We start from the raw sequence: 13,607 nt of genomic DNA, 5'->3' as shown, positions 1-13,607 counted from the left end.
ATCAGTTTTGTTTAGCTGTTCCTGTGTCTTCTGTTTTTCTGTTCTTTGTTAGTAGTTGGGAAATAGTGCTTTTTGCTGACATATTTCATCCCTTACTGTAGATTTACAGGGAAGTTATTCATCTAATAGAGAATTTTACCGGAATTAAGGTCTTTTATTTTCATTTCTCGTCAGGTTGGTTGGGTCGTTTCCTTTTTAAAAGGCCTACTGATAATCTAACGAAAATAGAGAATCTGAATGGATATGAATATGTGTACTTGAATACACACTTATGTATCTCCAGATTCATCCAAGACTTAAGTATTTATCTAGAAGAGTAGTATATTATTCTTTGAGTTTTTTTGAGAATAGCTAAAATAATAACTTAGTGATCTACCTAAATTTATTATTGATTCTAAAGGTTTCTGTTGTAAAACTGGGACATAAAATAGGATTGCTAATATAATTCCATTTTTATTCACTTTTGCAGAACATCCATATAATCTGATATAATTATATCAGATAAATAGTCTTAGTTATCAGACTATCTGATATAATCATATCAGATAAATTGTCTCAGTTATATCCGCAGGCCAGCAGTTTTTCTCTTCATTCATAAACTGCCTTTTGGTATATAGATTTTGTCATAGTTCTTAAAGTTCTTTTGGTTGGTAAAGTTACCAGCTCTTAAATAACAAACTCATCAATCACAGATTTCTTAGACTTTCGTAACATAATTTAGCTCTTAAATTTACAATCTTTTTGCTAAACATAATTTAGCTTTTAAATTTGTAAATCCTCTTGCTGTACAGACCAAGCTGTACAGTTTCTGTATGATGTATTCCTGATAAGGGACAGAGTGGATTCTTTTAAAGAACATGACTGGCAAGTCTTAGACCTGACCAGGATGAATTCAAATTGAAATTTGAGAGGAGAAAGAAATACTCTGATAAAACTATAAAACTAGATATTATGAAAGGCAGTGGCCAGATACAATACTTATGGCCTCAGATATTTATCTTCTAATGCATAGAGACTGATTTTAAAGTAAACATGAAATTTTTATTAGAAGAAGGCAAATATGGCTTCCAATTACATGAATTATTCCTAAACTTAGTGAGAAAGTAATCATGTCTGGGATATAACAATGCAAGGGTATATTTTACTTGATTGAGTTGTATATAATGGAAGACAAGGGTAAGTAATCTGCCAAGAAGAGATCTACTCAAAGGAAGTCTTTAAACCTAATGGTGAAAATGTTGGGCTTTTAGGTGAAGATAAATGAAAAGAGAAGTAGAAATTCTGTTCATGTGGAAGGATTTTATAGTATGTCCAGCCAGCGAGAGGCAGGGAAACATATTAGTTCCTCTAAGAAGGAATTACGTTATTCTCGCTTTTGTATGAACCATAGAACCAGTGTCCTTTCACATAATAATTGCTCAAAAATTATTGAGTGTTTTGAATTGGCAATGAAGCGATAGGGTTTGGGCAATTATAATAACCATATCAGAGAAATAGGCTTCTTGGAATTCAGAAAAAAAATTGGTTTGATTCTATGGCCAGTTCATGAGACTGTAAAGCTTCATTATTCTCATAATCTAATAATAATCTCCATCTGAAAGGAAAGATTTAGATGGCTTATTAAGTAAATGTAGCCCTCCAGTGGTAAACCAGCTGATAAGTCCACACTGAAAAGGACTGTGTGTAATGAAAGGATAACATGGTTTGTGAGAAATGGGAGAGTATGTTGAATGAAGCTAAATCTATGTAAACCTCTGTGGATGGAAGAGAAGCCTACTGTCTATGGGGAGGAATCCACGAGCATCCTGCTTGTGGAAGTGAAAGGACAGAATTTATTCTGCAAATCGAAAACCACATGTGAGAGGCACAATAAACAAGGAGAACTATAAAATGTGGCACATAAGTATTTTTAGGAATAGTTCAGAAAATCCAAAAATACCTGCAATGAACTGAAACTTATGATACATGCCAATGAGTAAAGTGACTTTGGGAATATTTGTTCAGAATAATGAGCAGTGGGCTGCAGTTTCAACATGTTTTGCTTTCATGTCTATGCAGAGCATAGCACAAACATGGCTTAAGTGAGTTTGGGTTCCCAGTCCAGATGTATATTCCAAGGTATCAGAGTAATGATCAAAACTGTTCTCAGTAATCTTTAGTCATGAAGAATGGGCAAAGTACTCAGAAGACATGATCTTTCAGAGAAGACTTGTGGTTATTACAAACATTACAGCTTTTTATAAATCCCTCCTACTTTTGACAGCTACATGACTGACATTTGAGGATTATTTATGCTAAATTTCCCCAAGTTTCCCTTGTTGAAATTTTTGTTGCATCCTATGCATTTTGACATGTAGTGTTTTTTTCTTTGTATTGTTATACTTTTTACTTTGATTAAATTGTTATTTTTGATGATATTTCTTCAGTTAACAAGCAACTGGAATATTTCTATTTAAACTTTTGTTATTCTAGTTTAATTGTTCTGTGGTAGAAATGTAGTTTGTAACATTTCTGGTTTCTACTACAATATGATATGTCTATATAAATGGTTTATTGAACTTGGAAAATGAAGTTACATTTTCAGCTTTTGGTGTTCAGAGCTTGATGTATGACAATTTAATTTTTAAAAATCATTGTTCAAATATGCTTTTAATTTTTTTACTTGGCTCTGTCATAGACTAATGCATTTTTATTTTATCTATTTTTTAAATAATATAAAACATACTCCCCAACATTGTGTTTATAATTGATAGAATTTTTTAAAAACATATTTGATGGTATATGATTTCCTATATAAACATTCGTGACAGTCAGACCTTTCATCATAAAATCACCTTCTACCTAAAAGACCTGAATTTTGAGGTTCTCCCCCAAGTTTTATGTTTTAATATTGCTACTTCTGCTTTCTTTTTTGGTCATATCTGCTAACCTTTTAAATTTCACCTTTCATGTCACTTTTTTTCACGTGTGCCCTCTGAAAACATCATGTCACTAGAATTTTACAAAATTATCTTATTTTCAACAGAAGAATATCTGTATAATCATTTCATATTTTAAACCTAACTATTATGCTTTGTTTTGCTTTTCTCATCTTGCTTTTTGCACCATTTAAAATATTTGGTTTTTTTTTTTTGCATAAACTCATAGTTGTTATTATCTTCTGCAGTGATTTGAAATGTTAGGCATTCTTCTGAAAGTTTTCCAAAGACTTTCCTAAAGCATGGTAAACTATCAAATAGCTTGATAGGCTACCCTTTTCTCTAGTTCCGAGTGCTTAAGTTGGGGTTTCTCATCTTCTGCTAGGATGTTCACTTTCTGAGATGAGAAGCAGAAGTTTGGTTAACAACATTTGTGTGCCTTTTTGACAGTCTTTCATTTATTTGGTAGTATCTGCACTATATCTTTTAGAAATTCCCCAGGGTTTCTTACATAGGGATAAACTCCTTTCAAATTTTTAGTACTGATTTAAGTCTCTCTCATTTCTCCTGTCTTTCATATTTTTTTTATCGTTTTAGCAGTGACATAGGAGAGGGGAGGTAGCAGTTTGTATAGAAGCTTCTATCTTGACAGAAATTTGGTATGCCATATTTTAAGAGGTACTATGATAAATCAGAGGAGCTTGACTTACATGGACAGAAAATGAGTCAAATGATGCACAATTGAAGAAACAGAAATATTTATGTCTAGAGAAGATAAAACATAGGTGGGGGGTGATTGCTCCCTTCACATACCTAAAGGAATACCATGTGGCCCAAGAAACAAACTGACGCCGTGTTGCCTCACAGGCTAGTATTAGAACCAGGGTGGGCAAATTAAACCTGTTCAAGCTGCTAAGAGAAGGATACTTTCTTAAACGTGGGGTTGAACAATTTAATTTCTCAAGTTATTTCCAACCCTATTCTTTTGTTCATGTAAATAATGTTGACATTTTTGAAATGTGGGATACAAAAGAGTTTTCTTCTCCAAGTTTAGTATATGTAAAAATTAAATGGAAAACTTGGTAAAATGCATGTATCTATCTGAGCTTGGAAATTTTGATTTATTTAAGTTTGGGCAGCACGTTTTTTACTGATAGTAACCAGGGCTTTAAAATATCATAAATATTATTATAACATAATGCATTAGTTTGAATAAACAGTAAATGCAATTACTTTATAACATTTGTGACTATAATTTAGAGTTTTGTAAATAAATGGAAAACAGCACCTAAGTGAATGAAGGAAATGACTGAAATCAACAATTCTACATAAAACTATATCAATTTGGATCCTTGGGGAAGCAGACACCAGGATGTAATTGGAAGTGAACGATAAAGGGGAGAGGGAGCAGAGGAAGGAAAAGGAAATCTTCAGTTTGAGATGAGGTTTGACACCTCATCAGTTGAGAGAGGGAAGGAAAGAAGATGGGGTATGGAAGATCTTAGCTCTAAGGAAGCCTAAGCCAGCCCAACAATTGACTCTAATATGATTGACCACAGAAAAGTCCACTGTTGGGCACATACAGTCAGGCTCTGACTCCCACATGGTGCTTGGTCATTGATGAGAGCTTTGTAGGCAGAGTGTGACCTTGGCTTCACCAAGGCAGCAGATCTGAAATGCTGTAGTTGGAACTGTCAATTACCTTTGCCCCTTGTGACAGGTACTCTCTTGAAGGGAGATGTGAACAGTGCACGCTCATGGCTGCCACAAAGTCCAAGTCATATTTTTGTCAATGCTAGGCAGTATGAATGCTCACTTGGAGTTATAATTTGACATCATCTGTACTGTTTCCCTTTGGCTTCTGTTTCTTTGACTCTACTTTTATTAAGTCTCTCTGCTTCCATTTCGTCACTTTTTTTCATGCATCAGGTGTACAATATGAATGATTCTATCTGTGTATACTTTTGTTTAAATTGATGTAAAAATAAAATACTCCTCGTCAGGATGTGATCATAAAAAATGGGATTTTAAAAACTCAGGAGTCTATTGTGTTATTCCTCTAGTCTGGCGGCAAGAAGAACTTACACGTGTTAACCAATCTTTCACTGGAGCTGAAAGGAAAGCTGCTCTGTGTGAACTTCTGGAAAAAGAGATTCAGATAATTGCTTCCATTGGGAGACATAGATACATTGCTTATATGGCAAATCAGGAAGCAGCAATACAAGCTTTTTTGGATAAGGTTAGTGAAGTGACTACTATTTAAATATGAATGTATTCTGAGTTTAAAAATGTAGAATAATGTACCAGACAAGAGACTTAGATTGCAAGAATTTACATGAATTTTCTTTAGGATTTTGATGACATATTTCTTAAAATGTGATATATTTTTTTTTCTGGTATAGCTTGAGATTTTAATAGCAGCCTAGAGTAAAAATTGATAGGTAATATGAAATCCATACATTCTTAATTAAGGGGATTGGCCATGAAGGAAAAGATGGAGACACATTTCTTGTGACTGTGTTCATTTAGATTTAGATTGGCTATATAAATCAGATAAGTTGTATACTGTGATAAAATGCAAAGTATTAAAGTCACGAAACATCTAGGTCTGGGGTGCTCTGATGGTAAGCAACCTGGGAGAAATAGCTATAGAGTAGTATTTTTGCTTTGGCTCACCACATCATTAACTAACTTCAAATTTCTGACCGAACGAATATATGATTATTGAAAACCATGAAAACATATAATTAAGGAAAAAAACTAAAGTAATTACCACTTTTGTGGTCAAACTGCCTGTTTGACATTGAATAGCCTGTTTCCATAGTGATCAATTTTCTTTTATAAACCTAGTCTTTCCAAACAATTTAAAGCCAATTCAGCTACGAAGGGGTGCATTTCTCTAAGATGTTAGCCTGTAGTGCTTCTGTTTCTATGGTTCTTATTATTTGAAGACATTTGTTCTTAAAAACCATATTTTTGATATTCTCAATGCCCTCCTCTCATCTTCTTCACTCCTTTATTTGATCTCAGTTTATCTGTGGCTTTAACTACTACCTGCATCCCAGAACTCCCTATAGTTCCATGCCAGATCCCTTTAAGGAGCTTCTACATCATATATCCAATGGCCTACTGTCACTGCTCTTTGGATATCCCAAGATTACACTTCAAGGAGACATGATGAACCCTAAGTCCTATCACCTTACTATCCCTTGCCCCTCACCTGTAAACTGATCTTGTTCTGCAGCATAAATCTATCTGTATGAAATTTCATCATCTACTCAGTTGCTCCAGACAGAAACCTGGGCATTATTTTTGACTTCCCCATCTAGCCAGCAACCTGTTTATTCTATTGTTTAATACCTCCTCAATTCTTTTTAATCCTGGGTCAACTATTTAATAGTGATTTTGAGCACTTACTAAGTACTCTGCTTTAGCATACATTGTTTCTTTTTTTATTATTATACTTTAAGTTCTAGGGTACATGTGCAGAACGTGCAGGTTTATTACATAGGTATATACGTGCCATGTTGGTTTGCTGCACCCATTAACTCGTCATCTACATTAGGTATTTCTCCTAATGCTATCCCTCCCCCTGCTTCCCACCCCATCACAGGCCCCCATGTGTGATGTTCCCCACCCCATGTCCAAGTGTTCTCATTGTTCACTTCCCACCTATGAGTGAGAACATGCGGTGTTTGGTTTTTTGTCCTTGTGATAGTTTGCTCAGAATAATGGCTTCCAGCTTCATCCCAGCAAAGGATGTGAACTCATCCTTTTTTATGGCTGCATAGTATTCCATGTTATATATGTGCCACATTTTCTTAATCCAGTCTATCATTGATGGACATTTGGGTTGGTTCCAAGTTTTTGCTATTGTGAAGAGTGCCATAATAAACATACGGGTGCATGTGTCTTTATAGTAGCATGGTTTATAATCCTTTGAGTATATACTCACTAATGGGATCACTAAGTTAAATGGTATTTCTAATTCTAGATCCTTGAGGAACCGCCACACTGTCTTCCACGATGGTTGAACTAGTTTATACTCCCACCAACAGTGTAAAAGCATTCCTGTTTCTCCACATCCTCTCCAGCATCTGTTGTTTCCTGATATTTTAATGATCGCCATTCTAACTGGTGTGAGATGGTATCTTGTTGTGGTTTTGATTTGCATTTCTCTGATGGCCAGTGATGATGAGCATTTTTTCATGTGTCTGTTGGCTGCATAAATGCCTTCTTTTGAGAAATGTCTTCATATCCTTTGCCCACTTTTTGATGGGGTTGTTTGTTTTTTTCTTGTAAATTTGTTTAAGTTCTGTGTAGATTCTGGATATTAGCCCTTTGTCAGATGGGTAGATTGCAAAAATTTTCTCCCATTCTATAGGTTGCCTGTTCACACTGATGGTAGTTTCTTTTGCTGCACAGAAGCTCTTTAGTTTAATTAGATCCCATTTGTCTATTTTGACTTTTATTGCCGTTGCTTTTGGTGTTTTAGACATGAAGTCCTTGCCCATGCCTATGTCCTGAATGGTATTGCCTAGGTTTTCTTCCAGGGTTTTTATGGTTTTAGGTCTAACATTTAAGTCTTTAATCCATCTTGAATTAATTTTTGTATAAGGTGTGTAAGGAAGGGATCCAATTTCAGCTTTCTACATATGGCTAGCCAGTTTTCCCAGCACCATTTATTAAATAGGGAATCCTTTCCCCATTGCTTGTTTTTGTCAGGTTTGACAAAGATCAGATAGTTGTAGATGTGTGGTGTTATTTCTGAGGCCTCTGTTCTTTTCCATTGGTCTGTCTCTCTGTTTTGATACCAGTACCATGCTATTTTGGTTACTGTAGCCTTGTAGTATAGTTTGAAGTCAGGTAGCATGATGCCTCCAGCTTTATTCTCTTTGCTTAGGATTGTCTTGGTAATGCGGGCTCTTTTTGGGTTCCACATGAATTTTAAAGTAGTTTTTTTCCAATTCTGTGAAGAAAGTCATTGGTAGCTTGATGGGGATGGCATTGAATCTATAAATTACCTTGGGTAGTATGGCCATTTCCACGATATTGATTCTTCCTGTCCATGAGCATGGCATGTTCTTCCATTTGTTTGTGTCCTCTTTTATTTTATTGAGCAGTGGTTTGTAGTTCTCCTTGAAGAGGTCCTTTACATCCCTTGTAAGTTGGATTCCTAATACCTCCTTAATTCTTTACTTCTTCCTTTCCAAACCCACTACCATTGCCTGTAGGGAAAAGGCTCTGCCCTGGTGTCCTGATGACTCTGCATATATCAAATAGGCCTTCCTATCTCCCCTGGGAGGCTGTCATGAGACAGGTCTTGCCTTATCTTCTGTGCATGAGCTCGACCCTGACTTAATTGAATCTGGATTTTCTTCTCATCTGGATTTCTTTATGTTTCCAAATTGAGCTGCTGCCTCCAGTTTCACTTCTCAATTCTCTTCTCCATTATCTATATCACTGCCAAAGTGGCCTCACTAAACACAACTCTGACCCTGTCCTTCCTCACTGCCCTTAGGGAACAAGGATTTTCATGTTTTCAAACCTCACTTATCTCACTGTTGTATCACTGCCATCTCTCCCTGAATACTATACCCACACTGCTTCAGCCATGCTCGATTACTTGCATATCCCCAGAAAGACCAGGTGCTCTCGATCCTTTTGCATTGGGTGCCTTTACATGGAACATCCTTTCCTTCCTTCCTTAGTAGCTAGCTATTGACCCTGTAAAACAAGCTCAGATGCCTCTTCTTCCAGAAAGCAAATGCTGGTCCACCTACTCTAGCCTGTAGTATATGCTCTCATGAGACTGTCTCATCTCTGTCTTTGTACATAGTGTGCACTCTTTGTTGTATCTACATGCCTGAATTCTTTCTAGATTTTGAACCTTTAAAGGAAAGAGTTGTCATTTATCTCTGTATCCTCATATCTTAGCACAGTTCTTACTACAGTGTCAATAAATGTTTGTGGAAGAAGGTAGGGAGGAAGAATAAGGGAGAGAAATAGTGGTTGTCCAATTTTGTATTCCAAGTTTCAAGAAATTATGTAATGTAGATACTGTCATTTTAAATGCTTAAATATGTTAATTCTAGGAAAGATGAATTTATTGTAGGAAAGCTATAATATTCATACTTCTCTGGAGTCAGCTTTTGAAATAAACTTACTTGTTTAGCAAGTTGCTTTATCTTGCATCCTGCTTCATCACTGGGATACTTAATTGTTAACCTCACCAGAGAAGAGAGTATGGGCCCAGGGCAACACGAATATTCAAAGGAACTGGAAGCCTCTGAGTGTCCATGGACAGTGAAGATGGGTGTCACCTTTTTTTATTTGATGCTGAGCCTTCTGCAGAATTTTCCCACTAGTGCCATCATACTGTTTTCTATTTCCTGCAAACTACTTAAAATTCTATTGTTGTATATACTTACACAATGTCTATTCTTTATGCCCAGAACATTCCCTACCCCAGGCCCCATGTCTAGCATTGTCTATAAACATTTAAGTAAACTTTTTGAAATTATGGAGTATCCATAAATGGATCAAGGCCCAACATATGAAAGTGATTCCAGAGTCAGTTGATGACCACTACCCTTTCTCATGAGGTTAGGCACTCTAAGATGGTCTTATGTAAATCTCACCAAAAAAAAAAAAAAAAGTGAAATGGGGAAATTTTAAAATTCTGTTTACCAGAATTCCTAGGAGGAAGGGAGATCTAATTTTTGTGTGTTTGTTTTTTTGTAAATACTTTGATAAGCTGTTGGGGTGGAATTTGAGACTCTGAAGGATCCTGAGTACAGAAAGAATTGTTCTATTCCAGGAAAATGGAGGTTTTCAAGAGTTGTCCTAGAGGGAAATAGATAAGGTAAAGTGAGGAGACAATTGGAAGGCAGTGGATGTACAGGGTGACTTTTTGTGACTTCTTTAGTTGTGTGACTAAATAAAGGAAATATTAAATGCAATATAATTTTATTTTTGGAAAGGGAGAGGAAACCAGATAAATAAGCTGGGCTCCATGTCCAGATGGATCAGGGTAACACACAAAGGTGAAAGGCAGAGAATTGAGGGAAGGATGAAGTTAGCCACAAGAATTTGTAGAAATCAAGGCAAAGGCGTTTTGTGGGTCACATGTTTTAGAATTGGAGTTCTAAACCCACAGTTACCCCAGCTGATAAACCAATTAATCTCATCAATCTCCAGGCTAAATTTTAAAGGAAATTGACATTTTAGTTGATGCAATGGGATTTTCCTTCAGTTTTGACTAAAGACTTGTATTAGGACAGGAAGAACACACCACAATATGGATCAGCTACGCTTGACGACAACTCCCAGTCAGTGCACATAGCCTAATTAATCCAGTGTTGAAAAATATTGACTAACAGTGACTTCTGGCCTGCTTTTAGCCTGCTATAGTAAATTAAAAACTCACTGTTACTCGAATTCAGAATCACCTAAATCACCTTTTTGTATATGATTCTATACTAAGAAGACGATTACGATAAATTTTAGTCTTTTGATGCGAATACTTACAAAGTGTCCGTTTTTCGCTATGTTTGTCAACCTCCCCCACCCCCAAGCCTAGTATTATCTCTAATATTCAGGAGGAGTCAGTGTTGATTTCATAAAACTTGAATGAAGTAACTTATTATTCTAAAGTTTTTGATTTTTAAGAAAAGATAGCTTATGATTAATCCCTGAAAGTAGACAAGGTCAGAGTTTTTTCAGATATCAAAATTAACAAACAACCAGTGCCATATGTGAATTTGAAGATCTTCATTTAACACCACAATATACAGATATATCCAGAGAAACATTTACTTTCCTTTAATTTGGAAATAACTTTGGATAATACAATTTTATATTTTAGTTTCAGTTTCACTTTTTTGAGTCCAAATACTGTGTGATTTATTGAACTAATATTTTATTTTTAATCCTTTTGTCCTGAGCATAGAATGTCTCTGAATAATGAATTATAGAGTCTTAAATTTATCCAGTCAAAGCATTGAGCTAATAGATTATAATAGACTCTATACTAAGTTCTCATTCTTAATAAAAGGCTAACTCTAAAGATTTTTTAAAGCATTAAATAATTAGTAAATTTAACCCACCAAATATTGACTTCCACAGGGTATCAAATATTAAAAACTTGGTTGGGCACGGTGGCTCACGCCTGTAATCCCAGCACTTTGGGAGGCCAAGGCAGGTGGATCACGAGGTCAGGAGTTTAAGACCAGCCTGACCAACATGGTGAAACCATGTCTCTACTAAAAATACAAAAAAAAAAAAAATTAGCTGGGCATGGTGGTGGGTGCCTGTAATCCCAGCTACTCGGGAGGCTGAGGCAGGAGAATCACTTGAACCCGGGAGGTGGAAGCTGCAGTGAGCCGAGATTGCACCATTGCACTCCAGCCTGGGCAACGGAGTGAGACTCCATCAGAAAAACAAAAAACAAAAAAAACAGAAAAACTCACACAGCTTGACAGAGGTGAAGAAATTCAGGTCAAGAAGTTTGAATCAAAAATCATCAGGTGGTTTCTAATGTATCTTTGGGTGTTATTTACCCAAACTGTGTAGAGACCATTTGAATTTCTGTAAGATATTTTTCCTTGAGTCAAGGCCATTTATTTATTTGATAACCATTGATTTGTACACTATTCACAATTGCAGGCTTAAAAAACTGCAATCCATGTTAGCTGTGTCTTTTAAATGCTTTTTCTCCATACCCAGGTAGGTAACAGTTAGTGGGGCAGGAAAGTGCCACTGCCTCTTTCTGAACTCTGCATGAAATAAGGGTGCTGCTATGGCTGAGCAAAACCCCTGTGCTGTGTAAAAGAAAAGTTGATCACTATACAGTAGCTTTTGCGGAGAGTTAGGGCTATTCTTAATTTGTGTCCTTAGGGGCTTGATAATTAATTTAGGAGGAAGAAAATATCTACTCTCCTAGTGCAGTCATTTCTTCTTTTTTGTGGAAGCCTGCTGCTCTCAAGGTTCTTGTTATTTCTCCACCTTCCTTTCCCTGAAATGTGTCTTCCTGCTGTTCTTCTGTTTCTCTCTTCCAGGGTCTGTGCTGTCTCATTTGTTGGCAGCTAAATGGAATTTATTATGCTCCTATTTTCTGAAGCAATTTAAGTACATGATTGTTGTATATCTGTTATCACAGCCAAAGCTTTCAAAGAAAAAAGGAAATAGGGAAGAGAAATAAGCAAAGTTGACATTTTTCCTGTGTCAGAGTAAAAAACACCTTAAGCCCTGAAATCAAAAAAGCCTAGGCTTGAAGATCAAGTTATCTGTGTTGGCTGAAATACATCTAAGTATAAAAACAGCTTTGCTGAACAGATTTTTTAATATCTTTTCAGTGCCAGCTCTAGGGAACTTGAACTTCAAATCTAGGATTCTTTGTATCACTCGGTTCCCTTTAATCTGGCTAACTCCTAGTTATTCTTCAGATTTCATCTTAGATACTTTCTTTTTAACAGTTAAGTGCTTCATAGCAACCCATAGTTACCTATTTATCTACAGTCATCAAGCGTACTCATTTTTTTTTCTAATTACTTATTTTCTTACCCTTCCATCCCATGAGATTTGAGAGTTCTTAAAACCAGGATAGTATTTTATCTACTCAGTGCCTAATACATTGATTAATGTATAGTAAACACAGTAAATATTTGTTGAATGAATGAAAGAGTATTGTAGACACGTGAGATATATAGAACTACATGAGAAATTTCTTTCTTTCTCTCTCTTTCTTTCTTTTCTTTCTGTTTTTTTTTGAGATGGGGTCTTGCACTGTTGCCCAGGCTGGAGTGCAGTGGCGCAATCTTGGCGCACTGCAACTTCCACCTTCTGGGTTGAAGTAATTCTCCTGCCTCAGCCTCACAAGTAGCTGGGATTACAGTTGAGTGCCACCGCACTCAGCTAAATTTTGTGTTTTTAGTAGAGATGGGTTATCACCATGTTGGCCAGGCTGGTCCCAAACTCCCGACCTCAAGTAATCTGCCTGCCTTGGCCTCCCAAAGTGCTGAAATTATAGGTGTGAGCCACCGTGCCTGGCTGAGAAATTTATTTCTCATACTTTTTTGGGAGAAATGGAATTAGCAAACATAAAACAATTATAAAGCAATTTGGATCCAAATTTCATTGCCTCTAGTCACTGAAATAGAGACACTGTATACTTGTGTGTGTTTGTGTGTTTCTACAAGTACAATAGGATTTCACATACAAGTGATATAATTGTTTCAAACCATAGTAGTTAGAAGAATCTTTATGGAAGAGGTAGGGTTTGAGTTCAAAATTGAAAGGTGGAAAGGACTTAGATGAAGAATATATTTGGAAACCAAGATCTAACCACATTATGCTATATTTGTTAGGGCTAAAAACTTGGGAGGAAGATAGAGTTAAATCAGTCTATCAACTGAAAAGTACAATGTGATAGGTAAAGTAGGTGTTTCATAAAAAGGTCATTATATTTGAATTATTACACATGAAATAATTTACCACCCTGCAGATCAAAAGGTGTTGTCCAAGTTACTGGAAGAAAAGGAATTGCATTTAATAGAGCAAACCTGAGGAAAATTGTATGCAAAGATTAAGACATTGGTTAGACTTTAGAATATTACAGCATGAAACCTAGCCCTAGCCTTTAAAAACTTTTTAAAAAGAGCTTTAAAATAAGCATCAAGCTTCAATAAC

The 13,607-nt window shown here is 35.9% G+C and overlaps 1 protein-coding gene across 3 annotated transcripts in view; it reads left to right on the top strand.

The window, feature by feature from the left end:
• IQUB (IQ motif and ubiquitin domain containing) overlaps nucleotides 1-13,607 on the top strand; it is a 123,404-nt gene that overhangs the window by 89,733 nt on the left and 20,064 nt on the right. For all 3 annotated transcript variants that reach the window (XM_063642181.1, XM_055283841.2, XM_055283844.2), the window contains exon 8: nucleotides 4,982-5,157. In XM_063642181.1, the coding sequence (XP_063498251.1) occupies nucleotides 4,982-5,157 (176 nt within the window). The remainder of the gene's footprint in view (nucleotides 1-4,981; nucleotides 5,158-13,607) is intronic.

This window comes from Symphalangus syndactylus, chromosome 6 (assembly GCF_028878055.3).
Source record: "Symphalangus syndactylus isolate Jambi chromosome 6, NHGRI_mSymSyn1-v2.1_pri, whole genome shotgun sequence".
NCBI classification, from domain to species: domain Eukaryota; kingdom Metazoa; phylum Chordata; class Mammalia; order Primates; family Hylobatidae; genus Symphalangus; species Symphalangus syndactylus.
The sequence above is the reverse complement of the archived record's forward strand: the minus strand, read 5'-3'. Positions and strand labels throughout refer to the sequence as shown.